The sequence below is a fragment of the Gorilla gorilla genome, chromosome 4 (assembly GCF_029281585.2).
Source record: "Gorilla gorilla gorilla isolate KB3781 chromosome 4, NHGRI_mGorGor1-v2.1_pri, whole genome shotgun sequence".
Lineage (NCBI taxonomy): Eukaryota > Metazoa > Chordata > Mammalia > Primates > Hominidae > Gorilla > Gorilla gorilla.
In genome coordinates this window covers 144,920,298-144,945,375 of record NC_073228.2, presented here as the reverse complement: position 1 = coordinate 144,945,375, position 25,078 = coordinate 144,920,298, and the positions used below count along the sequence as shown (strand labels likewise).

Here is a 25,078-nt window from a genome sequence, read left to right as displayed (position 1 = left end):
TCTCACACTGAAAGCTCTAGAACTAAATCCCAGTGGTGTTGATACTCCCAAAATGCTCAGGAAGAGGCCTTCTTTTGAGCTGCAATGCACTGAAGTTTCCCAGTTGACCCTCCACATCTGAGTAGCACAGGAACAGAGATGAGTCAAATCAGCGATCAAGAAAATGGAAATCCTTTTATGGGTGGTTAAAGGAATGGAAGAGAAGACTGGGGTAAGTCCTAGACCAGGTGTAGGATGATCATGGCAAATAAAGGTGGCTTCCACTTGTCCTTAATAACAGCACCAGCTTATGCCTGGTTGTGGTTGTCTTTTAGAAGCCTAGATGTGCTTCACATACTCTGTACTTCCAGGCTGTGGGCCTACATGCTAACATCCAGGGCTCTGAGGCCTCGAATCACCAATAAAATAGTCATGAGTTCTAGCCCAAGTCATCACTGGGTTACCACTTTTTTTCTACCTGGACAGCTCAGTACACAATATAGAATTGCTTTATAATAAATTTTGTTTGTTATCTAGCTATTATAGTTGTGTGTCATCCAGGATCTCCACATCTTGATGTTCAACTCCAGAAAGCTCCAGACACATTTAGAACTCAAACTCTTCAAGAATCTCAAAAACCAGGGACATCAAAGCACACAGGTTCCATTGTCCATGCAGATGGATACCAAGAGAGGGCTGAGGAATACATCTTTGGGCAGCTGTGGGAAAGTGACTTAGGTATTAGTCCCTAGATAGTCTCTGTTTTTGGCAGTGATACTATCATCATTCTGAGTAGGACTTTTTTTTTATTGTGAATTAATAAGGTACATGAGGTTTGGGTCAGGGAATTGTTGACAGTGTTGAAGAACAGTGTGATTATGTTGTGCTATATTTCTGCATGTTAGATTCCACCCTAGTAAGAGATGGTGCAGAGCCCTGACTTCTCTGTTGCCAAAATAATTTTATTTTTTGAGATAGAGTCTGGCTGTATTACCCAGGCTACAGCATGATCATGGCTTGCTGCAGCCTCAACTTCCTGGGCTCGAGGATCCTCCCACCTCAGCCTCTTCAGTAGCTAGGACCTCAGGTGCATGCCACCACACCCAGCCAATTTTTAAAATTTTTTGTAGAGACAGAGTCTCACTATGTTTCCCAGGCTGTTGTTGAACTCCTGGGCTCAAGCAATCCTCCTGTCTCGGCCTCCCTAAGTGCTGGGATTAAAGGCATGAGCCACTGTGCCCAGTCCCAGAACACTAATTTTTGACAAATGGTTTCATGAGGAGATTGTCTTGGAAGGAGCAAGCCCATTTTGCATTATCACCAGAGTCCCAAGCTATTTTCTAAAAAAAAAAAATAGCAACCACTATTTCAGTGGAATCTTGGAGTATGTTATTATCTTTCTGAGCATTACCATGAATGCTGTAACTTGAATCCAGACCATGATGTTTTCCATATAGTCCCCATGTGTCAATTGCTTCAGTTACAGTTCACTTTTCCTAAAAATCAACTTATTTACTCTGAAGATTGAAACATTTTAAATTTCTCCATTAGCTTCCATGTCTATAGCCTTAGCAGAAACCGTGACAACCAAGAAGCAGTGACATTCCCTGAGATTTTTGCCTCATTGAGCAAATGCAGAACAATACCACCCAAAAGAGCATGGGTCCCAACTCAAATATATTTTTAGTGCTTGGTCCAGAACTTTTACCTGGGTGTGGCAAAGTTGAGCTAAGCTTTTTTCTTTTCTTTTTTTTTTTCTTTTCTTTTCTTTTTTTTTTTTTTTTTTTTTTTTGAGACAGAGTCTCGCTCTTTCGCCCAGGCTGGAGTGCAGTGGGGCGATCTCTGCTCACTGCAAGCTCCGCCTCCCGGGTTCACGCCATTCTCCTGCCTCAGCCTCCCTAGAAGCTGGGACTACAGGCGCGTGCCACCACGCCCGGCTAATGTTTTGTATTTTTTAGTAGAGACGGGGTTTCACCATGTTAGCCAGGATGGTCTTGATCTCTTGACCTCGTGATCCACCCACCTCGGGCTCCCAAAGTGCTGGGATTACAGGCGTGAGCCACCGCGCCCGGCGAGCTAAGCTTTTAAATTAAGGCTTGGGTTTGCAGAGGCCAGGGCTGAAACCACCTTGAGACCCCTCTTCTCCTTCTTCCCTTCCCCAGGATTGTCAAAACAAGTACTACTGTGAACGAAGCTTCCAGTAAGAGATAAGTTCTCAATAAAATATCACCAAGCAAATGAAGATTAACACCATGAAAAAGAGACTCAACAAATAAAAGAATTGTTTTATCTACTATAAGAAATTGAAATTCGAAACAATATGACAAGAACTTAAACGTAAAAGACTCAAACAACAAAGAAGGAAATAGCAATTTTAAAACAAGAACAAATAGTTGTGAAAACTTGCCAAATGAAAGTTTTCAAAAGAAAATTGTAATTTCTCAAAGAAAAAAATGCAGTACGTTATGTGAACCTCAGGTTGGGGCCTACCATATATATCAGAACAGCAAGAATAAATTTAAAAATCTAAAAGAGAGTAAAGAAGTTTATGGATAAAAGAACGAGAAGTAGACTGACATTGTACTTTTCATCAACGTGTTGAATGCCTAAAGAATGGAAGGAAAATAAGCTTAAAATTTTGAATCTATGATAAAGAAAACTATTGATTAACCATATGCATATTTGACATTAAAATAATTCATAATTAGGACTAACAGATTTCTGGCTTAAAAAATCTAACAATTACTTTAAGAAGCAAAAGACATTTCCAGAATAAAGTAGGGGAATATATAGAAAAGTTGGTACCTTTTTAAAACAGAGTCTTCTTTTGTAAGGAAGTAGAATTTATTCATCGAAGATTTATGAAAAGTATGGTGGTATAGTGAGTGGCCTCACTAGTTTTAATGATTGATATTTGAATATAGCTTAGTCTTATAACAACTCCCCAAATAAAAATTTAAAATTCATTTGTATCTCTTTGATTTTCAGTGCTAAAAACTAGATTGTGAATGTCAAGGAAATATTTATTTCTGAACTAATGTATTTGTAAAGAGAAGAAGGGAGTGTGCATGTGATCGAGAATTATGTTTTGAAAATAAATGAATGATTGGCTATTAAAAAAATTTTTAAGCCTTTGGGATCTTGCAAATTTTATTTAATCTTGATATCATTAAGACTAACCCAAGTTCAACAGAAGTACCAATTAGAGGCCAGAGAATTTAAGTACCAATTTCAGAAAGTTAATTTGATGTACAAAAAAGTCTTATATTTAATTTCTTCTTTGTCCCTGAAATCAAAGATATAAATAAGCTCCATTTGGAACCGACTTGGAGATTAACACATAATTTTACAGTTCTCCAAGTTTCCACAAGTCTCAAGATGCAAAGGGAGACATTAAATAAAAAATTGGCTCTATAGGGAATTATTCTTCATACTCCACCCCTTTCTGAATACAGATAGTTCTTTTAAAATTCAATGTGTAGATCAGGTCCAAATAAACAAGTTTGTAAGTCCTTACAACATTATTTTATTTCCCAAATAATTTAAAATTTATTTATTTAACAAATATAAACTGAGCGTCTACTATGAATGAGGCATTGTGCTATTTGCTGGAAATACCACTGTGAATAAACCAGAAACAGACTCTACCTTCAAGTTGTTTAGAGTCTAGTAAGGTCATTTTATATATTCTAGAATGAGGGAAGGGAGTAAAATTTTTCCTTCTCTTACTTTTTGATAATTGGAATACTGGTGAGATCGATTTGTAAATATTTTACAATAATGAATTAGCCTGCCTAGAAGAAAAATTACTAGAAAATTATTAATAACCCTTTTACCTTGTGCCAGGCATTTAGTTTGTGGAATTCCAAAACGTGGCAACACTAGTTAGTACTGTACATGTGGTACTCTCTCTGTTCTGTATTTAATGAAATATCCAGATGAATATGTTTTTGGAAGTTGTCTTTAAATAAAAGGGTAAAAGGTTTCTAACTGCCCTGAAAGAGAAGCAGCTTTAAACCAAGAGTAAGATGTGATTGTTTCCCCCTTCAAATTTAGTATAGATTATCTTTTCTGGCTTTGCTAAATTCTATTCATTTTCTCAACAATGTATAAGTCCAGTACATCTAAAAACTAAATTACAAATGGTATCTGTTCTTCTATCTTCAGTGTCTAAATGACTCAGCATATTGCCTTTTGAACTTTAGTCTCCGATCATATACCATATTAGTCCCCAAAAGAACTGCCCTCTATATTTTCCACAGTTGAGTACTTCCCTGGCTCTGATACCACCTGGGACTAAGGTAATCAAAGAGAGAGAAATCTTGATCAGAATTCTATGCCTTTTCCTGATATTCATGGAAAATCAGCTATGTATGCAAAGAAGAAAAATATCTGACCAAAACAGCCAGATTCAAACATCTCTATAAAGTACTTAAAGTGAAAGGAAATATTATATTAATTTTCCTCTGACTATTAAAGATTCACGTATTTGGCTGGGCATGGTGGTTCATACCTGTTAATCCTAGCACTTTGGGAAGTGGAGGCAGGAGGATCCCTTGAGCACAGGAGTTCCAGACCAGCCTGGGCAACATGGGGAAACCCCATTTCTACAAATAAATTTTTTTTGTTGTTAAATAGCTGGGTGTGGTGGCACACACCTATGGTCCCAGCTACTCTGGAGGCTGAGGTGGTCAGATCCCTTGAGCCCAGGAGATTGAGACTGCAGTGAGCCATGACTGTACCACTGCACTCCAGCCTGGGCAACAGAGCAAGACCCTGTCTCAAAAATTTTTTTTAAAAAGTATTTATGAATTTGATGCTGTTACATAAAATTACACCATTTAAGTGTGATAATAACTACACTTTAACATATGTTTGAAAGCATGTCAATCTTAAACTCTTGCTTTTTGGGGAATTATTAAAATCTTTGAGAAATTCTCTGTTCTCTAGTCATGAGTATTTAATTCCTAGAAAGTTATATGGATGTTCTGTGGGTGAGGAAATGCTTGTAAGAAGAAAATTAATTTTTTCCTAATACATTTCCCTAATTAGGAGCTAAATATTTTGTCGCTTAAAATAAGTTTTTTAATTTTACTCAAGATAACCATAAGATTCGATGTTTTGGTTGCTTCCATATTTTATTCTTAGTTGTAGCTAATTTAGAGTTTCACAACGATATTGCCCTCTCCTTTTTAGAACTTTCTATTCTTGTACATCTTCTTTTAATTACATTGTAGGAGGTAGGATGCTGATAAGGATGGACAGTTTCTATCCCAGAAAGACCATATATAATCCTAAATCATGTCAGGTTAAAATCTGAAGGAGGGAACCAAGACAGGAAAAAAAGAAAATATCTTTCTCCTATATCATCATACAAGTGGCAAGTAGGTATTGATAATAAAATAGGACTGGATAGGACACCACTTTTACCTTGAAGCATTTAGATATCATATACCGATGTATTTTCTTGAAATTAAAAATTGTCTCTCAGATTCATAACACATCTCAGAATTTATGAAACAAATAGTTGTCATTCCACCAGATGTCTTACTAAACAACGTTTTTGTGTCAAATGGAAAAGAACAGTCAGTTTTTAAAATGGCATAGGTTTAATTTTTTTCCTCAGTCATCATGAACACACTTTAGATAAACCAAAGGGTAATTACCCATATTAGTCTATATTTGTGTCCATATTTTGGCCAATATAAGCACATAAAATATTGAAATATTAATTGAAAATGTCAACACAGAAAATGAACTAAATTACTTTCATTTGAGTACTATATCCCTAAAAAGATGATATATTACTATTTATTAAAGAAAACACATTCTTGTCTATCCTTAAAACTTTGTTAACCATAGACAAAGCTGCTTTGGGCATATTATAGAACACATTATATGAATATATTCAACAAGGGAAATTATAAAATTAGTGGTTTGGAACTCTCTCTACATTGCTTTATAATGTAAAATTTGAATGGAGTTATTTTAATAAGCTATTTGAAATCACTATTAAAAGACAGTGAATTTCTTTTTGCTCCCCATTAGAAAAAAAAAGGCGGAATTAAGACTGCGTTGGCAAGCCAGGATGAAAGGAGAATATGCAAGGATTAACTACAGAAAGAGTAGAATCAATATATAAACAAAATGTTCTATCGACTAAGGATTCTTGATTGAAATACAAAACATTCAGAGCCACACAACTACTTTCCAGTACTGTTAATGAAACCTAAGCCATCCCTGGATTTGAAATTTTGCTCTATTCTTGCTACTTGCCTTGAACCAGACCAAAAAAGACCTCTCCAATGGGCAAAGCAGTAAAAAAGGACTTTCCACAGATTAACTAAGACGAGGCTCAGTAGATCCTTATTAACACTTAACTGAATTCAAAGCTCTTCCTGAAACTGGGATTTGCCTCGCTAACCCTCTCTGCACTCTGAGCAACGAAGTTGGGGATAATTGGCTTCAGGAACTTGAACTCATTTGTCCCGGAGCCTCCAGTTAGACACACCTCGTATTGGTAGCTCTGGGACAGGGTCCCGGTGCCGCTCACGTCCACCAGATGCCCTGGAAAGGGGCCCTCGGGCACCGAGCAGCGACCCACCGAGGCCGCCCTGCTCCTCCTGCACAGCCGCACCGCCACGAACAGGAGCACCGAGAAGAGGAAGAGCGAAGACACCGAGGCCAACGCCACCACAAGGTAGACGGTGAGCGAGTCGGCCTGGGCCTGGGCCGGGGCCGCCTCCGGGAGAGGCAGGTAGGGCTGGGAGAAGCCGTCCACCAGGAGCACGTGCAGCGTGGCGGTGGCCGAGCGCGGAGGCTCGCCATTGTCCTTGACCAGCACCACCAGCCTGTGCTTGGCCGCGTCGCGCTCGCTCAGCAGCCTGGCGGTGCGCACCTCGCCATTGTGCGCCCACACGCCGAACAGCCCGGGCTCCGTGGCCTTGAGCAGCTGGTACGACAGCCAGGCGTTCTGGCCCGAGTCGCCGTCCACCGCCACCACCTTGGTCACCAGGTAGCCCGGCTCGGCCGCCCGGGGCACCAGCTCGGTGCAGGGCGCGGAGCCGTTCTGCAGTGGGTACAGCACGAAGGGCGAGTTGTCGTTGGCGTCCAGCACCAGCACGCGCACCAGCGCCTCGCTGCTCAGCGCCGGGGAGCCGCGGTCTGTGGCGCCCACGCGGAACTCGAACGCCTGCAGGGCCTCGTAGTCCAGCGACCTGAGGGCAAACAGGTGGCCGTTGTCCGCGTTGATGGAGACCAGAGAAGAGAGGGGCAGGTGCAGGTCCTGGGGCGGCAGCAGCGAGTAGGTGACCTGGGCGTTGGTGCCCGAGTCTCTGTCTGTGGCGCTGACGCTGCCGATGTGCAGGGCGGGGCTGTTGTTCTCGCGGACGAACAGGGTGTAGGAGGTTTGGGTGAAGGCGGGGGCGTTGTCATTGACGTCGGAGACCAGCACGGTTATGTTGTACTTGGTTTTCAGCCTGGGTGTCCCCAAGTCAGTGATGGTGATGGTAATGTTGTACTCGGATCTGGTCTCTCTGTCCAGCGCGCCTTCTGACACTAGGGTGTAAAAATTCTCGACAGATGGTTTCAGGACGAAGGGGAGATTGTTCTCAATGGAACACATCACTCTTCCGTTGTCTCCAGAGTCTAGATCAGAAACACTGAAAACAGCCAGTACAGTCTCTCCCGAGTTCTCAGGAATAGGGCTGTTTACTGAAGACAAGGTCAGTTCCGGTGGGTTGTCGTTGACATCAACCACCTGGACTATGACTGTAGACTTTCCGGATAGGCCTCCGCCATCCTTGGCCTCGATGTCGACTTCATAACTATTAATCGCTTCAAAATTCAAATATTTGACCAGTTGCATATCACCAGTAATTGGATTTAGCTGAAAAGTTTTGCGAATTTCTTCAGAAGCATGAAAAAATGCATATGATATTGTCCCAAAACTTCCTGTATCTAAGTCAGAAGCCGAGACAGTGACAATGACAGAGTTAACGGGGGTATTCTCTAGAACTGCAACCTCATAGAGCGGCTGTGCAAATTCTGGTGCATTGTCGTTTATATCTAAGACCTGGATGTTTATCTGGGCTGTCCCAGACCTACGGGGAGCGCCGCCGTCCAGCGCGGTGAGCGTTAAGCTGAGTTCCGGCTGCTCCTCCCGATCGAGCGCTTTATCCAGTACTAGTTCCGGGTACTTCCTTCCGTCCCTACGACTGCGAGTGAGTACGTGGAAGTGGGAATTCGGAGTGATAGTGTAGTTTTGGAGGCTGTTTCTTCCCACATCCAAGTCCTCAGCATTTCCCAAAGGAATTACTGTTCCTGGCAGAGTGCTTTCTAGGATTTTCAGATGCATTTCATTTTCAAAGAATACCGGAGAATGGTCATTTACATCTATGATACGGAGCTCGTTTGTAACAAACTGCAAAGGGTTTTGCAGTAATATCTGAAAATGCAGTATGCATGGTTCTGTGGGGCCGCATAGCTCCTCCCGGTCCAATTTCTCATTCAGGAGCAAATCACCTGTCTGATGACTAAGCTGAAAATGCTGTTTGTTCCGTTTGGACACAACTTGGGCCCCCCTCGCGGCCAGTTCCTCTACCCTTAGTCCCAGATCCTTTGCTAGGTTGGCTATTAAAAAGCCCCTCTCTTTTTCCTCAGCCACAGAATAGCGTCTTGACTCGGACCCAGCCAGAGACCCTCCCAGAAAAACAAAGAGAAGCAAGACTTGCCTTTGTCTAAGAAATCGCTCTCCTCCCGCCTCCATTGCACTTTCCGTCACGCTCTTCCAGGGAATGTCGCCAAGCTGAACCTCAGACAGCGCTGGGAAACAGTCTTTTGCCCCACAACCTTTGTAGACGGCCTAGTGAATAAGCCTTTCCAGAGGCTCAGACTTGCTGGCTCAAAAATCTGCCTGGGCTCTCAACCGCTGGTTTACCACACTGGATCCGTGCGTCACCGAGCATGCACAATGCCTGTGGTTTAATTCGCCTTCTTAGTCAACAGCGCCACCATGCGTTCGCTTGCAGTTACAAAATCTTGGAGAAGGTGTTTTTATTTTGCTTTATCGATTATTCTTATCAACCCTAGTTGACGCTACTGGAGGAGTTTCTCATGTTATATGAATTAAATAAATGCAATCTAGGGAAATAAAATGCACTTTTATCTACGAGCAGCGATTCTTCCTGGTACAGTCCTCATTTACACGATTTAACGGAAGTGTACACATACTAGTTTACCCCTCCCCTTTTGTAATAATTACACACAAACTTCAAAAGATTTTTGCTCTAGATGATAGCATGCTTCACTATCCTATTTATGTTTTTCTTTTTTTCCTAAACTTTGTGAAATGAGCCCGAATTGCATATACCAGAAAAATACAAGGAAAAGACACCTCCTGCAAGGTAGTAAAAAAGAAAATATATCATGTCAGAGGTGGATCCAGAGGGCTACAAATACCTAATTTCTTCCACATTATCATGCTCAAGGAACACTTAAAGTGCTTTCTCTTCTTATTTCAGAGCAAATTTACAATTATTCATTTCATCTGTATTAGTTTATTTCCACAGATAATTGTTGAGTTTGTAGAAGTTAGGCAAGTGGTGGTAACAAGACAATGTCTGTATATCTTATAACAATTTTCCATCTAGTGGGTGTACAGTCTTTAAACAGATGTTTAAACAGTGTGAAAAGTGCTACATAGAAAAGGTACTGAGTGCACTGAAAGTATGCAATATGGGGACCTAACTTAATGGAGAGTGATTAAGAAAGTTTCCCCCAAGGTGCACCATTTAATCTGAAACGTGAAATAGGAGAAGTGTGCCAGGCTAAGACTGTAGAATGTGTGAAGGCCCTGAGAGAGCAAAGCATAGCTATTAAGAGATAATGAATGAAGGACAGTGAATACAAAACTTAATGTCTCAAGAGTAAGTGGAAAGGAAGGCTGAAAAGGTAAACCAAGGCCAAATAATGGGTGCTTGGATTTTATTCTAAGAACAAAAGGAAGCCATTGCAAGGTTGTTGGTAGAGAAATAAAACAGTGCAAATATGTGTTCAATGTAGCCGCTTTTGTACTTCTACACAATTATCAAGAATGTTTGCTCTTAATACTAGTGATACTAAAAATAACAGCAATTTCACTTTTATGTCTTTATATTGAGTATAACTGCAAGCTATTCAAATACCTGCTATCATTTGGGTAGAAGAAAAGAAACTTTGTGACTCATCCAAAATCCTACAGGTAATGAGTTGGTTGATCAGAGACTTTTGATACCAACACAGCGCTCTACACCATTGCTAATCTCAAAACAAGACCTTCAAAGTTAATATTAAAATTTTAATAGGATAGCTCATTCAAATGTATGTAAAAATGATATAAAAATATAAAGATAGACTGAGGAACATTAAGAATTAAGATTTGTTTTAATGTATGGATCAGAAAGTAAACTGCAAGAAATGAAAACAGTTGGGTGAGTCATTTAGGGAACTATGGAAGGAAATTTAAGTAATAAAATTAAAAGCCATCTGTATTCCTTAAGCCAGTGGACAGGAAAGGAGGCTCAATTTAAGCATTAAGAGAAAAAGTAAAAATATGTTGAAGGAAAGCGACAACAGAATGATAACTGCATGTTCGAACAATGGTAACCAATTCAATTAATAACAAAATTATAATTCATTGTACACCAAAGAGTATTTGATTCCAGCAAAATGTTTTCCTTTAAGTGTTCTAGTTTATTTAAATATCAATATATCACAGGTAAAATACTTTTCTCTCTTTCAGTCATTCAAAAATTTTATTAAGAGCCTATAATGTTCCAGTGACTGTGTGAATCATTCAATAAATGAGGGAGCTGTTGAGAAACAGAACTCAAGCGCCTTTATAAAAAAGCATTGAAAAGTCTAGGGAAATGAAAGGGGGAAAATAGAAGTAGTCAGTGCAAAAAAATAGAGTGAGTGGTGCTAGATACATTTTTCTCCCTAAAGGCTTGTTTCTAAGTGAATCCTAAATGCTCCAGAAAATTTTAAAAACAGCAATACCAAGCTATGTTTGAGAGTTCTAAAGGTCAAGGACAAAGACATGTACTCCCTCAAATTTTTTGGATTTTAATGAAGTGCTCAAAGTTAATAGGTTATTAATAATTTAAAAAGATTTTAAAGGGGGGGACTGGAATAAGCAGAGGGCTCTTAAAAAAACTATTTGAAAGAGAAATCATGATGAATTAGCATGCCTTTGAAAACTGCTAGACATGTATTATTTATCTACATTTTCGAATATTAATGATTGACTTTTGACAAAAATTTATTAGAGTACTTATGATGTTAATGCCTTGAAGAATCCAACAGTTAAAATTCTTACAATCTCTAAAGACTAATACTTTTCATATGTCAACACTTGAAAGAAGTATACATATTGGACTGGGGAGCGGTGGCTCACGCCTGTAATCCCAGCACTTTGGGAGGCTGAGGTGGGCAGATCACCTAAGGTCAGGAGTTCAAGACCAACCTGACCAACATGGAGAAACCCTGTCTCTACTAAAAATACAAAATTAGCCGGGCATAATGATGCATGCCTGTAATCCCAGCTACTTGGGAGGCTGAGGCAGGAGAATCGCTTGAACCCGGGAGGCAGAGGTTGCGGCGAGCCGAGATTGCGCCATTGCACTCCACTACAGCCTGAGCAACAAGTGCAAAACTCCATCTCAAAAAAAAAAAAGTACATATATTGAAAAACGTAAGGACGGTGCTTGCTATATTATTCATAAATATACCTATTTAAAGGGTTAGCCAATGTGAATTCACAGGATAGAATTTACACTAGCCTAAGAGGATATAAAAAACACAAATATTCTGGGCTGGAAAATATAACTCATGTAATGATAACAAATATTTTCAAATGTAGGACTTCAAAATTATCTAGGACCATGGACTGTGAGGTCTGGAAAAGATGCTCTAACTTAAAGATTTCTGAAAATACAAAATTTACTTTTACACTTTAAATGCAATTAAATTGCAATGAAACTAACCAACAATTAGAATACAAAGAAAATTTACATTCATTATACCGCAAAAAAACTCATACATTTATAAATACCAGTAACATGCATAGAATTGGAATAAGATGGTTACTTTCTAATAAAAGGAGACACCTCCAATGGGCAAAGCAGTAAAAAAGGACTTTCCACAGATTAACTAAGACGAGGCTCAGTAGATCCTTATTAACACTTAACTGAATTCAAAGCTCTTCCTGAAACTGGGATTTGCCTCGCTAACCCTCTCTGCACTCTGAGCAACGAAGTTGGGGATAATTGGCTTCAGGAACTTGAACTCATTTGTCCCGGAGCCTCCAGTCAGACACACCTCGTATTGGTAGCTCTGGGACAGGGTCCCGGTGCCGCTCACGTCCACCAGATGCCCTGGAAAGGGGCCCTCGGGCACCGAGCAGCGACCCACCGAGGCCGCCCTGCTCCTCCTGCACAGCCGCACCGCCACGAACAGGAGCACCGAGAAGAGGAAGAGCGAAGACACCGAGGCCAACGCCACCACAAGGTAGACGGTGAGCAAGTCGGCCTGGGCCTGGGCCGGGGCCGCCTCCGGGAGCGGCAGGTAGGGCTGGGAGAAGCCGTCCACCAGGAGCACGTGCAGCGTGGCGGTGGCCGAGCGCGGAGGCTCGCCATTGTCCTTGACCAGCACCACCAGCCTGTGCTTGGCCGCGTCGCGCTCGCTCAGCAGCCTGGCGGTGCGCACCTCGCCATTGTGCGCCCACATGCCGAACAGCCCGGGCTCCGTGGCCTTGAGCAGCTGGTACGACAGCCAGGCGTTCTGGCCCGAGTCGCCGTCCACCGCCACCACCTTGGTCACCAGGTAGCCCGGCTCGGCCGCCCGGGGCACCAGCTCGGTGCAGGGTGCGGAGCCGTTCTGCAGCGGGTACAGCACGAAGGGCGAGTTGTCGTTGGCGTCCAGCACCAGCACGCGCACCAGCGCCTCGCTGCTCAACGCCGGGGAGCCGCGGTCAGCGGCGCCCACGCGGAACTCGAACGCCTGCAGGGCCTCGTAGTCCAGCGACTGGAGAGCGAACAGGTGGCCGTTGTCCGCGTTGATGGAGACCAGGGAGGTGAGGGGCAGGTGCAGGTCCTGGGGCGGCAGCAGCGAGTAGGTGACCTGGGCGTTGGTGCCTGAGTCTCTGTCTGTGGCGCTGACACTGCCGATGTGCAGGGCGGGGCTGTTGTTCTCGCGGACGAACAGGGTGTAGGAGGTTTGGGTGAAGGCGGGAGCGTTGTCATTGACGTCGGAGACCAGCACGGTTATGTTGTACTCGATTTTCAGCCTGGGTGTCCCGAAGTCGGTGACGGTGATGGTGATGTTGTATTCGGATCTGGTCTCCCGGTCCAGGGCCGTGCTTATCACCAGAGTGTAAAAGTTCTCAACAGAAGGTTTCAAGAAAAAAGGAAGATCATCTTGGATGGAGCACATCATCCTTCCGTTGTCTCCGGAGTCAGGATCTGAAACGCTGAATACAGCAATGAGGGTGTCCTGCAAGTTTTCTGGGATCTGATTGATAAGTGTCGACATAGTCAGTTCCGGAGGATTGTCATTCAAATCCATCACTTGGACAAATACCACACAAGTTCCAGATAGGCCCCCACCATCTGTCGCCTGAATATTTACTGTGTACGTCTGGATGGATTCGAAATCCAGTTTCTGTCTTAAAAGCAGTTCTCCCGATTTTGCATTTAATCGAAACGTTTTGCGAATGTCTTCAGATGCTTGGGAAAATGCATAAGATATTTCTCCATTAGTTCCAATGTCTAAATCCCTGGCAGAGACGATGGCAACCTGGGATCCAACGGGGCTGTCCTCCGGGATCTGCACCTCATAGAGCAGCTTTGCAAACTCTGGGACGTTGTCATTGATGTCCACAACTTCAATCCGTACCAGGGCCGTGCCGGACCTGGGTGGACTCCCGCCATCTAGCGCTGTGAGGGTTAACCTGATCTCAGGCTGCTCCTCGCGATCCAGGGCTCTGTTCAGCACCAGCTGTGGTAATATTATGCCATCGAGACTGTCTTGTAAATTAAGATGAAAGTGGAAATTGGGACTGATTGTGTAATTTTGGAGACTGTTGGTTCCTACATCCAAGTCCTGGGCACGTTCTATTAAGAAAGTAGTTCCAGGAGTGATACTTTCTGGAATTTTCAAAAGTATTTCTTTGTCTAGGAAAACTGGGGAATGATCATTTATGTCCCTAATCCGTAGCTCTGCCTGAAAAAACTGCAAGGGATTTTCTAGTAACACCTGGAAAGGTAGGACACAGGGCTCTGTGGGGCCGCACAGCTCCTCCCGGTCCAATTTCTCATTTAACAACAAATCCCCGGTCTGCCTATCGAACTGCAAATGCATTTTTTTTCCTTTGGAAACGACCCTGGCCCCCCTCACAGCAAGTTCTCCTATCTCCAGCCCCAGGTCTTTTAACAAATTGGCCACAAAGAAGCCACTCTCCGTTTCCTCGGCCACTGAATAGTGCCTAGGCTGGCAACTAGCCTGAGCTATGCCCAGCAAAACAAAGAATATCAGGACTTGCCTTTGTTTCGGAACGCGCTCCTTCCCCTCTCCGGCCTCCATTGCTTTCTGGTCTCTCACCAAACGTGCTCCAGCCCTGGCTCACGTTGTCGCTGACTCTATCTCCCCGTATCTCGCTGATACGGGGATGAGTGGACAATCCTAGGGCCCGGATTTCCCGGAGCGACCGCCTTAGAAAGCCTCCTCTTCCTGCTTGCTGCTTCTTTAGCTGAGTATCTGGGTAAGGAAGCGTCGGCTGGGTGCTTTGTTTCTGCTACTTCTAAGGCTGCAGCGCCACCCCGCGTCTCTTCCGAGTATTTATTTTCTCCTAAACTTTAAGAAAATCCCAGTGCTTTCTTTCAGGCTGATGGCAATCGAAATTCAGTATTTTCAAGTAGTGTCTCTCAGTGTACCGAAGTCTTATTGGCGTTTCGAAAGGCTCTTCATTGCACCCATAGAGACAGAGCAAGAATAAATAAATCTTCACTTCCCTCACAAATCCAAGCTTTTTTTTTCTTTTTTCAAACTAGGAAAAATAAATTTCAGAACCTGGAAGGGAGTGATCTCAGTCCTAGCATGCTTCGGAAAGAAGGCTTAGACTAAGAAAGTTCTATTTTTATTCAGAGTTTGGGCATGTGTGCAACTCAGTGGTGGTTAGATTACCATCATCACACTCAAACCCAGCTGAAAAACAGAGACCCAGGAAAAGCACAGAATCCAAATAAGAGTATTTTAATGGGCACTGAAATAGTCTCCTTACTCATATTTCTTTCTTTGCACTGCTCCCACTTCACATTTTCCTGAACTTTGATGTGTCTGAGCCTCATGAAACTCTCCAAGAGCAGCCAGATATTTCCTTATTGTAAATGTATCAATATTATTTTCCTTTCTAATGCCTAGGAGAACTTTCAGCATAACCTCAATTCAATTACCACATCTAGCAAAGAGCAATTTCATAATATTAAATAGCCAGTAAATATTCCAGTTTCCCCAATTATCTTTAAAAATGTCTTTTCAGTGATGGTTTCTTCAATCTGCTTCCAAACAAGGTATATATGTCATTGTTTGTTGTTAGGTTTTTTAATTTTGTCTTTTTGTTTCTTTTTTAATGTTAATATAAAGAAATAAGTTATCAAGCCACAGAATGACATGAAGGAAACTTAAATGCATATTTCTCAGTGAAAGAATCCAGTCTGAAAAGGCAATGATACTGTATAATTCAAATTACATGATACTCTGAAAAAGGCCAAATTATAGAGACATTTAAAAGACAAGTGATAGCTAGGAAGAAGAGGGAGGGGGAATGAAGAGGTTAAACACGGGGTACTTCACGATACTACAATGGTAGATACATGACATTATGCCGTTGTCAAAATCCACAGAACTATACAACACAAAGAGTGAACACTAGACTATGAAATTTAGTTAATAATTTACCAGTATTGGCTCATCAATTGTAACAAATGTACCACAGTAATGCAAGATTTTGATAACAGGGAAACTTTGAGTGGGAGAAAATCGGTATGTGAGGGGAACTGTTTGTACTATTTGCTCAATTTTCTGTAAAATCTAAGGCTGCTTTAAAAAATAATTTTACTTTGGGAGACCGAGGCAGGCAGATCACGAGGTCAAGAGATCAAGACCATCCTGGCCAACCTGGTGAAACCCCATCTCTACTAAAAATAGAAAAAAAATTAGCCAGGCATGGTGATGGGTGTCTGTAATCCCAGCTACTTGGGAGGCTGAGGCAGGAGAATCACTTGAACCCGGGAGGCGGAGATTGCAGTGAGCTGAGATCACGCCATTGCACTCCAAGCCTGGTGACAAAGCGAGACTCCATCTCAAAATAATAATAATAAATATTAGGATGTGTCTCTAAAAGATCCATTGGGTTAAAAAATTGGGGGATGAAGAAAAAAATTAAATATATAGAACAGTTAAAAGAACTATACATAAACTACAACTCTAACCTCCATCCAAACTTAACAATTGTTTATATTTTACCGTATTTGTTCTATCTTATTCTGTACACACACCCACTTTTCTGATGACTCATATGAAAGTAACTTGCAGACATCATATTTCACCTCTAAATATTTCAGCAGGTATCACATAATTATAATATTATCTCATATAATCATAATGGTACTATCATACCTAAGAAAATTTAAAAAAATTCTACAGTTATCTAAAATCCAGCCCCAATCACATTTCACTGTCTTTCCATTATCTTTTCCTCAATTTTGATAAGAATTCACACTCACTCAAGTTCCTTTGACAAATGCACTTACTTTTTTAACTATTTGTTATAAAGAATGTCTTAGAAACTTTTTCAACCAACTTTGATAATTGTATTTGGGTATTAGATCTATTTACTCTAGAATACTCCCCCATCTTTAATGACATTAGATTTCTGAAGTGTCCAGACTAGTTGTTTTGTAGGATGTCCTACATTCCAAATTTGATTGTTTCCTCGTGGTATCATTTAACCTGTTCTTCTATCCCCTGTATTTTCAGAAAACTGGACTGGATGATTTATTAAATGTAACAATAGCATAATATTTTAAAAAGCTCCATTTATCATCTTGTAACTGGCTAAAAAAAGGATAATCACAGGTTCCTTTTCTTAACATTTAGAAAACAAATGTCTATCTCTACCTGTTGATATTATTTTTTGCTTTCCATGATTATGGATGTTATAATAATTCAAAATATGTTAATTCATTGACATTGAGCATTAAATAAATTCATTGAGGTGAATAACACCCAAGGTCCAAGTCTTTAAAAACAGCTTTTTATAGAAGCTGCAAAACCTGATTAGGGTCTGAAATAGATGTAGTGAAGATCAGTTATATCATACAGGCAGATTATAACTGGTAGGTTACTCGAAATTTTACATTTAACCAGGTATATGGCTATTTCCTTTGGACAGGTTTTCTGAACTAAAGCAGTTATGGTTAATTTGGGATAACATAAAGGAGAGGAAAATAGGTAATATGAAGAAAATAACATAATCTCCTCTCACAAGCTGGAGAATAGAAAACTTAATATCTAAGATATTTCAGAGGATACAATAACCAAGAACACATTAGGTTTTATTGTGAAAAAAAATTTAAAACCTCTCATGTTGTCATGTGTCCTCACAATTCAGAAGGTTTTACCCATCCTTCATTTCAATGCTATTAACACACCTAGAAATAAAAGTAAGTTTCTCTTTTTCAAAGATTATATAACCAACACCAATATTTTATATTTGTATATAGGTTTCCAGCTTTAAATGCATTATATCCGCTATGCTATTTTAAATCATTTATTTTCTTAAACCTTGATGAGAATACACCTTCCTTCTTTACAAATGCTCTTATTTTCTTAATCTCCTTTAATAAGGAATCATATATATTAGATTAGAATTTATAGCATATTTATGTCTGAATGAAATATGTTTACATATAGTAATTATTTATATTGTAATGAGGGGAATCTATTGCATAATTTAAAAATTATGTTATTACAGTAGGTTTAATTTCTTAGGTTTCACTTTACTTTTCATACGCTGCACAGGCAGAGACATTATCCTAGGAGTCACTTTCATAATTTTGAAGATTCATTTCATAAAATCTAACATATTAAAATGTTACACAAATAATTTCATATGCAGGAATAGAAAAATATTTTCAAAAACATACTAAAAATGAAAGCAAGTCATTACAGTCTTATTACAAAAGTACAGCCATTCAAAAAATAAATAAGAACACATTGTTTGAGTATCTGTCATAATTAAGCTTGCCTCTCTCTTTTTTGGACTAAAGGGTGATTTGATCTTTTGACTGCCATGAGATGAAAATTACAAGAATTAGGAGAAAGGGTAGTCAAAGGGATTTACATGACCATTTTCCTATCAAAGATAATGCCAAATGATATGGAGATATTATCCCCACTAGTATCCCTCTTTCAATAGAGAGGGATCTTCAGCCTTTCAATGCCTTCTGCCCACAAGCTGGCTTTACTTACTCAGCCATAAGATGGCAGAAGAAGGAGGGGTTTTCAGTGATCTAACACTAAGATTCTGCAGAAAATATAAGAGAAATATTCTAGGACAAGAAGGGAGTGTTCTGGCATAGTTTATTACCCTAATCTAGTGTGAAAATTGGGGGCATATTCAACTAATTTACTTTTACCTTATTGAGGATACAAATAAGTTTCCCCATAATCTATCAAGACATACATTTCATGAAGCTCAAGCAAACAAGATTTCAAAATAAAGGTCGGCTACACGTGGTGGCTCACACCTGTAATCCCAGCACTTTGGGAGTCCAAGATGGGTGGATTGCTTGAGTCCAGGAGTTTTGAAGACCAGCCTGCAATGTGGCAAAGCCCCATGTCTACCAAAAAAAAAAAAAAAATCAGCCAGGTGTGGTGGCTCACGCCCATAGTCCCAGCTACATAGGGGGCTGGGGTGTTAGCATCACTTGTGCCCTGGAGGCAGAGGTTGCAGTAAGCCGAGATCACACCACTGCACTCCAGCTTGGGTGACAGAGCGACACCCTGTCTCAAACAACAACAACAACAACAACAACAAACAAACAAGCAAGTGAAACAAGAAATAAATATAACTCAAAAAGGGGAAATGGTGTTGTTTATTCTCTTCCCACAGTACAAATAAGCAAGAAAAGGTTTTTAAAATGATACCTGCACAAGAATCTTGCCCAGTTTTGTTTAAGGAGAACCATCAGAGTCTATTAGGACAATCTGTCCCCTTGAAAATAAAAATCTTGACCAGGACTGCAGATAAAGCTAGATAGACAGATATAGATGGAAATAGAGATGAGAGAGACAGAGGTATGACCTCTTCCAAAAATCTCAGACTTTTTTTTATGATTAAAATAGGTTAAAACTTAAATCAGGTTTAGGTAATCTGGTAGATGATTGAATTTTCACTAAGATCACTATTGAAATTTTACTTTAAAAGAAAATATGGACTGGGTGCTGTGGCTCATGCCTGTAATCCCAGCACTTTGGGAGGCCAAGGCAGGTGGATCACGAGGTCAGGACATCGAGACCATCCTAGCTAACACGGTGAAACCCTGTCTCTACTAAAAATACAAAAAATTAGCCAGGCGTGGTGGCAGGCGCCTGGAGTCCCCGCTACTCGGGAGGCTGAGGCAGGAGAATGGCGTGAACCCGGGAGGCAGAGCTTGCAGTGAGCTGAGATGGCGCCACTGCACTCCAGCCTGGGCAACAGAGCGAGACTCCATCTCAAAAAAAAAAAAAAAAAGAAAAAAGAAAATAATATGGCTAAATACAATATCGAAAATTAGTAAATAATGAAGAAATCCAAAGGTGTAGAGAGGGCAAAGAATATGGGGTGAGGGGAAGAAACCTGAAACTCTGACTACAAAATACAAAGCATAAATAATCAATTTAGATATGCTAAAGAAATATAAGGAAATAATTGAAAATTATAATATATATTTTCATATCAGAGTAATTATTTGAACATCTACTGTGAAAAGAAGCAGGCCAACAAGAAAACAAAGGAATACTAAAACCATAGTATATGCTAAGTGAGGAATCTAAGTGACAGACCCCATATTCCTGAGGTCTGTCAAGATGTAGCCAGTAGAGCTGAAAGAAACAGTTGACCAGCAGCAGTTGTTGTCTGAATCTGGAATACATAGGTGGCATCTCAGTGTCCTTGACCATAACCTGAAGTCTATGATTGGCTAGATTACCATCACTCACAAACCTAGTGTGCACACTTCCCAGTATTGGGCTAACATGCTATACAGATGGAGACTCAAGTCTTTGAGTAACTGATAGGACATGAAGACCTTCCAGACCTAGTCTCCTACTGCCACCACCTTGAACATCACATAATCCGTTCTGCATTAAATATAACACAAAGGAGAATTGCCATTGCCATCAAATATTACCAACCACACCAACACCATGCTGCTAGCTCATGGTAGTAGTAGTGTCTGTTTCTCTCATACAGAACTTGACTCTTATGGGCCTTACAAACAGATTCTTTGTGTCCACTGTCATGGAGTACTGCACATCCTGGGAAACCAGAAGCAAATAAGTTACTTGGGTGTCTTTCTAAGTCTCTGTTTATGGCAGTGTGCTGCTAAAATGCACACTCTAGGGCTGTGTTTTCATACTTGATAAGCGCAGAGGCAGTTTGGTGAAAATGAAGACCTGGTTATATTGTTTCCTTTCAGCTTACAGTAACTCCAGATCTCTGGCAGTAATCATAGAATTGTACTTGTCTTTAATCTACCTCTATTGAAGGCTTTAGGGTGAAGGGAGGGTGGTATTATGAAGCCCAAATATCTATTTTTTTTTCTGTGGTCTGGATCTGAAACACAGGAAACAGCAGATATGGTCTTAAAGCAGATATGGCTCCTTGGGACCTAGTTCATAAATGATGACATGATGATTAGGAGTGGACTGTCTTTTACATCAAGAAGTTACATTTTCTAGAGTCTTTAATTATTGATGATCTCAGAATCCACACTGTAGATTAGTATAGCCTTGGAATTTATGGGTTTGAGTGATGGGTTTGCTTTTGGTACTTTTATACCAATGTAAACGCTTTATTAAAGTTTTCATTAAGTCTTCAGTAGCCCGGTAAAACCTTAAAGATAGTTTTATATTATACCTTGTATCCAAATTCCTGATAGAAAAGTGATAGCCAGGGAGGAAAAACTTTTTTTCTGGGATTACTGTACTGAACTACTATATATTACAGCTGAGTAAAATCACTGATAACTCACAACTTTGGTGAAGACCAATGCAGATTTGGATCTATGTGGGGACCCACCATCCAATATCATGATAGTTAAATTAACCTCACCCCATTTCTTTCCACTGAGAAAATTGCCCATCTTCATTCAGGATATTTTCTGCCACCATTCTCTAAGCAAACAGAAGAGAAGACATGGGAATTAGGATTCAAAATATACTTATGAATACTGCTCTGTCTACATGTTCTGCCATCTATATGGTCTCTAAAAGATGCTCTCCTTGATTTTTTGCAGCATTCCTAGATCCAGTAATACACACTAGTGAATGGCTATATCTGTGAGTCCAAGGCACCTTGTAAAAATGTAACTCATTTTTCCAAGTTACCTTTCTCAAGGCAAATGAGTAACTCAAATGAGTTACATTTTTCCAAGGTGCTTTGAGACTCACAGATGGATCCAATTTCTATTTAGTACCCACTCCTGAGTCTTTTGATTTGAAAATGCAGTTTTTTAAATCTATAGAAACATGAATTACCCTCTCACTCCCCATACCTCTCAAGTTCCCCATCCTAAGGCCCAAAATCTCTGCAAAATTAGCAATGAAGGAACCACTCTCCAGCACCTCTGGAACAGAATTCTGCAGTTCAGTATCCTGAACGGTACATGCTTAGTAAAACAGAATCACACTTTGTTTTAGACTGGGCTTTAAGTATTACATTATTCCTTCTTCTAATACCTTCCAGCAAATATGGTCCTACACAAACTCTGATCACCCTAATGTTTCTATTACTTATGCCACCAGAATCTTAGGCATCCAATACAACTTTCACAGACAGGGTAATATAATATGAAACATACAGCACTGTATTTGCAATCTGCTTTAACCACCATTTGAGCCTGCAGTGCCATTATAGGACCCCCCCCCCGTCAGTGCATTAAACTCTCTAGAAAGAAAAAAAGTATTTGAGAAAGGCAAATGAAAACACCAAACATTTTGTATTTATGTAATTATTATCCAGTGTATTGAATAATGTCTGTTTTCATTTTCTCAGCAACTATCATAAATATATTAAATATCAACAAATAGGTCTTATTTGAGGCATATTCTGTTGTATCTTCTTTAATTTTCCTAAGCCATACAGGAGAATATTAAACACTGACATAAAGAAAAAAAAGATAAGATTGTTTTGTCGGTCTATTTTACATGACATTTAATGTACTGGATATGCTATGATATTAATTGCCAAAGAATTAATCATTTTTGATGTTTAATAAGGAAACTTAGTAAAAATTAACAAACACAAATTTAACATTGACATAAATAAGCTACACAGCAACTCAGTTGATTTGTGTCTTAAATAATGAAAAAGACATTTATTTCCACAGTTTTTTTTCTTGTAGTTGTATATCTCCATTTGATTTCGTGGTCATCAATATCACCAAAATCATCAAATGACTATTTCAAATAAAAAGTTAAAACCATATATTAATAATAGTAATCAAGTAAATAGTTACTTAAACTAAGTAAATGGAGACCAGTCCTGCTGAAAAGTAGACTATCACAACTTATCAGCCATCATTTACGAAATATCAAGAAAAGCAAAAGATGACTTTAAAATAAATAGCTTGACCTTCTTTGAGAAATTACGAAGACTATCATTTTATGGATTGAAGTGGGATGAATTTCCTTGTCAAGCTTCAGAATATCTGCTAGGACAGTCTACTCAAAGTTTTAGGGGTAATTTACCTTTGAGAAAGATCAAAGGAAACTAGGCATGAGCAGAAAAAAATGGGTTCCTTTTCTGTGCTTAACAATAAAGAGGAAATACACTACTAGCTTCTAAATAGACCTTTGTGAAATAGATACAAAGATAAAAATAGCTAAGCCATCAATATCTGTTAACTGTTAATGAACAATTAGCTATGCTTCAGAAAAAAAACACGATGGAAATTAGAGCCATAAAATAACCAAAACATTCAGAACGGTGCTGTTATTCCTCTACCTTTTATCCAGAATCCAAAAGGAAGAACGCCAAGGATGATAGCTGTCTCTACCTACTGTCTTGTTCTGAGCTTCCTGGAACCTAATTTCATTGGAAATACAGTGATGTTGCGTGTAGCTCTCTTTTCTGGTTTGCATTATTAGGTTGTCAGATTATGGAATATTTTAAATATCCAATGAAAAGAAAACTCTGGTAGGAAGGATCAAAGCTTTTTCTTGTTTTGTTTTGTTTTTGTTGTTGTTGTTGTTTTATCTCAGGGTGCTGAGATTATGGTTCTTAAACAGATGAAGTCTTTCCAGAAGTGCTCCAGGATGAGGCAGATAAGTGTCAACATGACCAATTCTATGTAATTGTCATCCAATGGCATGGTCTTCCACCGTCCTTCACATGAAGAAACAATTTCTGAAACTATTTCTGCTTGTAATTGCCTGAGTATTTGCCACGTGGCACTGAAATTTCCTGGTAATTCTCTTGCAGTGGATGCTTATGATGCATGGGGTATCAGTGGTATTTAAAATGTTCTGCTAGCATTTAAAATGCTCTCCAGAGGTTGCAGAATTCAGTGAGCCTGGAGAATTCTGAGAGCCGATTCATAATTATTTACTCAGACTAAATCTTCAGCCGGTTGCTGTGAGACCTGCATCTCAAAGATTGTCATTGATTGTCATGACTTGGACTTAGGAGGTCTCAGATATCTACCATTCTTCTCTGGGAGAGTTAAACTTACCTTGGGTTGTGGTTCATCCAGCGATTTTTTTCACACGTATGGACAAATTACTTACCCCAATATTGCACAGCACATTATTGTGAACATGGAAATTGAAAATGAGTGTGTAGTTTCCAATGATGGAAAATTTACCCAAACCTCATACATGTTCCTGGTGCACATTCTGGAACATTCAGAAGAATTTTTCAAAGGAGGAAACGGTTACATCTCAGACACAGATTTTTCTCAAAAGACAAAAAAAATTTTTTTTTTTTTTAATACAGGTAATTCTTGGAAATGCAGGGCTCCTATAGGTCCGATTTTCTACTTGAGAGCAAGGACTCTTCTGTGGGTCGATCTGAAATGTTATTTGGTCTCTTTGGAAACTATCCTGCTCCAGTCTGTCCTCCCGCCGCTCCCCTTTCCGCCACCAGCGCCAATCTCCAGAAACCCTGACCATAAAAAAGCAGTTTTCCTTTTCCTGGGCCGCCTGCGCTACGCCCGGGAAGAAAATGAAAACCCACCACCTGCGTTTTCTGCCAGATTTTTTTCTCGCACAATTTCCTGTATATCCTCTGAGTGCATTGCCTTTAGTAAATGAAGACTTCGGAAGTCCTGTAAGACTTCCAAACATTTGTGTAGTCCCCATTCGTTTGAAGAAAGCTCTAAAATCTGAGCTCGCTGCGGACGTTTTCCAACTCGTATCTGTTCCTAGCACCTTTCAGATTTAGTCTTTTCTAAGATGGAGTCTGCAGGCAAATGCAGGGCTCCTCCTCCTCCTACTTTTTAGCCTGTAGTGCCACCAGGCGTCCGAACTGAAAACCTGGGCTGTACAGCGCTTTCCTGCGGAAACTGTCAAAATCTGTTCATATTCACATCTAGGGGCGGAATTCTCACCTCTTGAGTTTTAATTACTTCTTCAATATTTAGTTTACTTAATGTGAACAAAAACAATGGTTAATTGTTTATTATCATAATATCAGCTGTGAGATTTCCTTGAGAGGAACCGAATTGGATTTCTTTCATTTCAATCAAACCAGTCATTTGGCCATAAATTCATTGAACTGATTAATTCTTCGCAGGTATTT

The 25,078-nt window shown here is 40.1% G+C and overlaps 2 protein-coding genes across 2 annotated transcripts; both read right to left on the bottom strand.

Moving 5' to 3' along the window:
• Window positions 1–1,323: 1,323 nt before the first annotated feature.
• LOC101125684 (protocadherin beta-3) lies at window positions 1,324–10,267 on the bottom strand. The gene has a single exon (XM_063706821.1). The coding sequence runs from the start codon at window positions 8,744–8,746 to the stop codon at window positions 6,356–6,358; it is 2,391 nt and encodes a 796-aa protein (XP_063562891.1). The 5' UTR covers window positions 8,747–10,267; the 3' UTR covers window positions 1,324–6,355.
• A 115-nt stretch (window positions 10,268–10,382) lies between these two features.
• PCDHB2 (protocadherin beta 2) lies at window positions 10,383–15,420 on the bottom strand. The gene has a single exon (XM_055389224.2). It carries the CDS (start codon window positions 14,596–14,598, stop codon window positions 12,202–12,204), a length of 2,397 nt encoding a protein of 798 aa, XP_055245199.2. The 5' UTR covers window positions 14,599–15,420; the 3' UTR covers window positions 10,383–12,201.
• Between the last annotated feature and the right edge of the window lie 9,658 nt (window positions 15,421–25,078).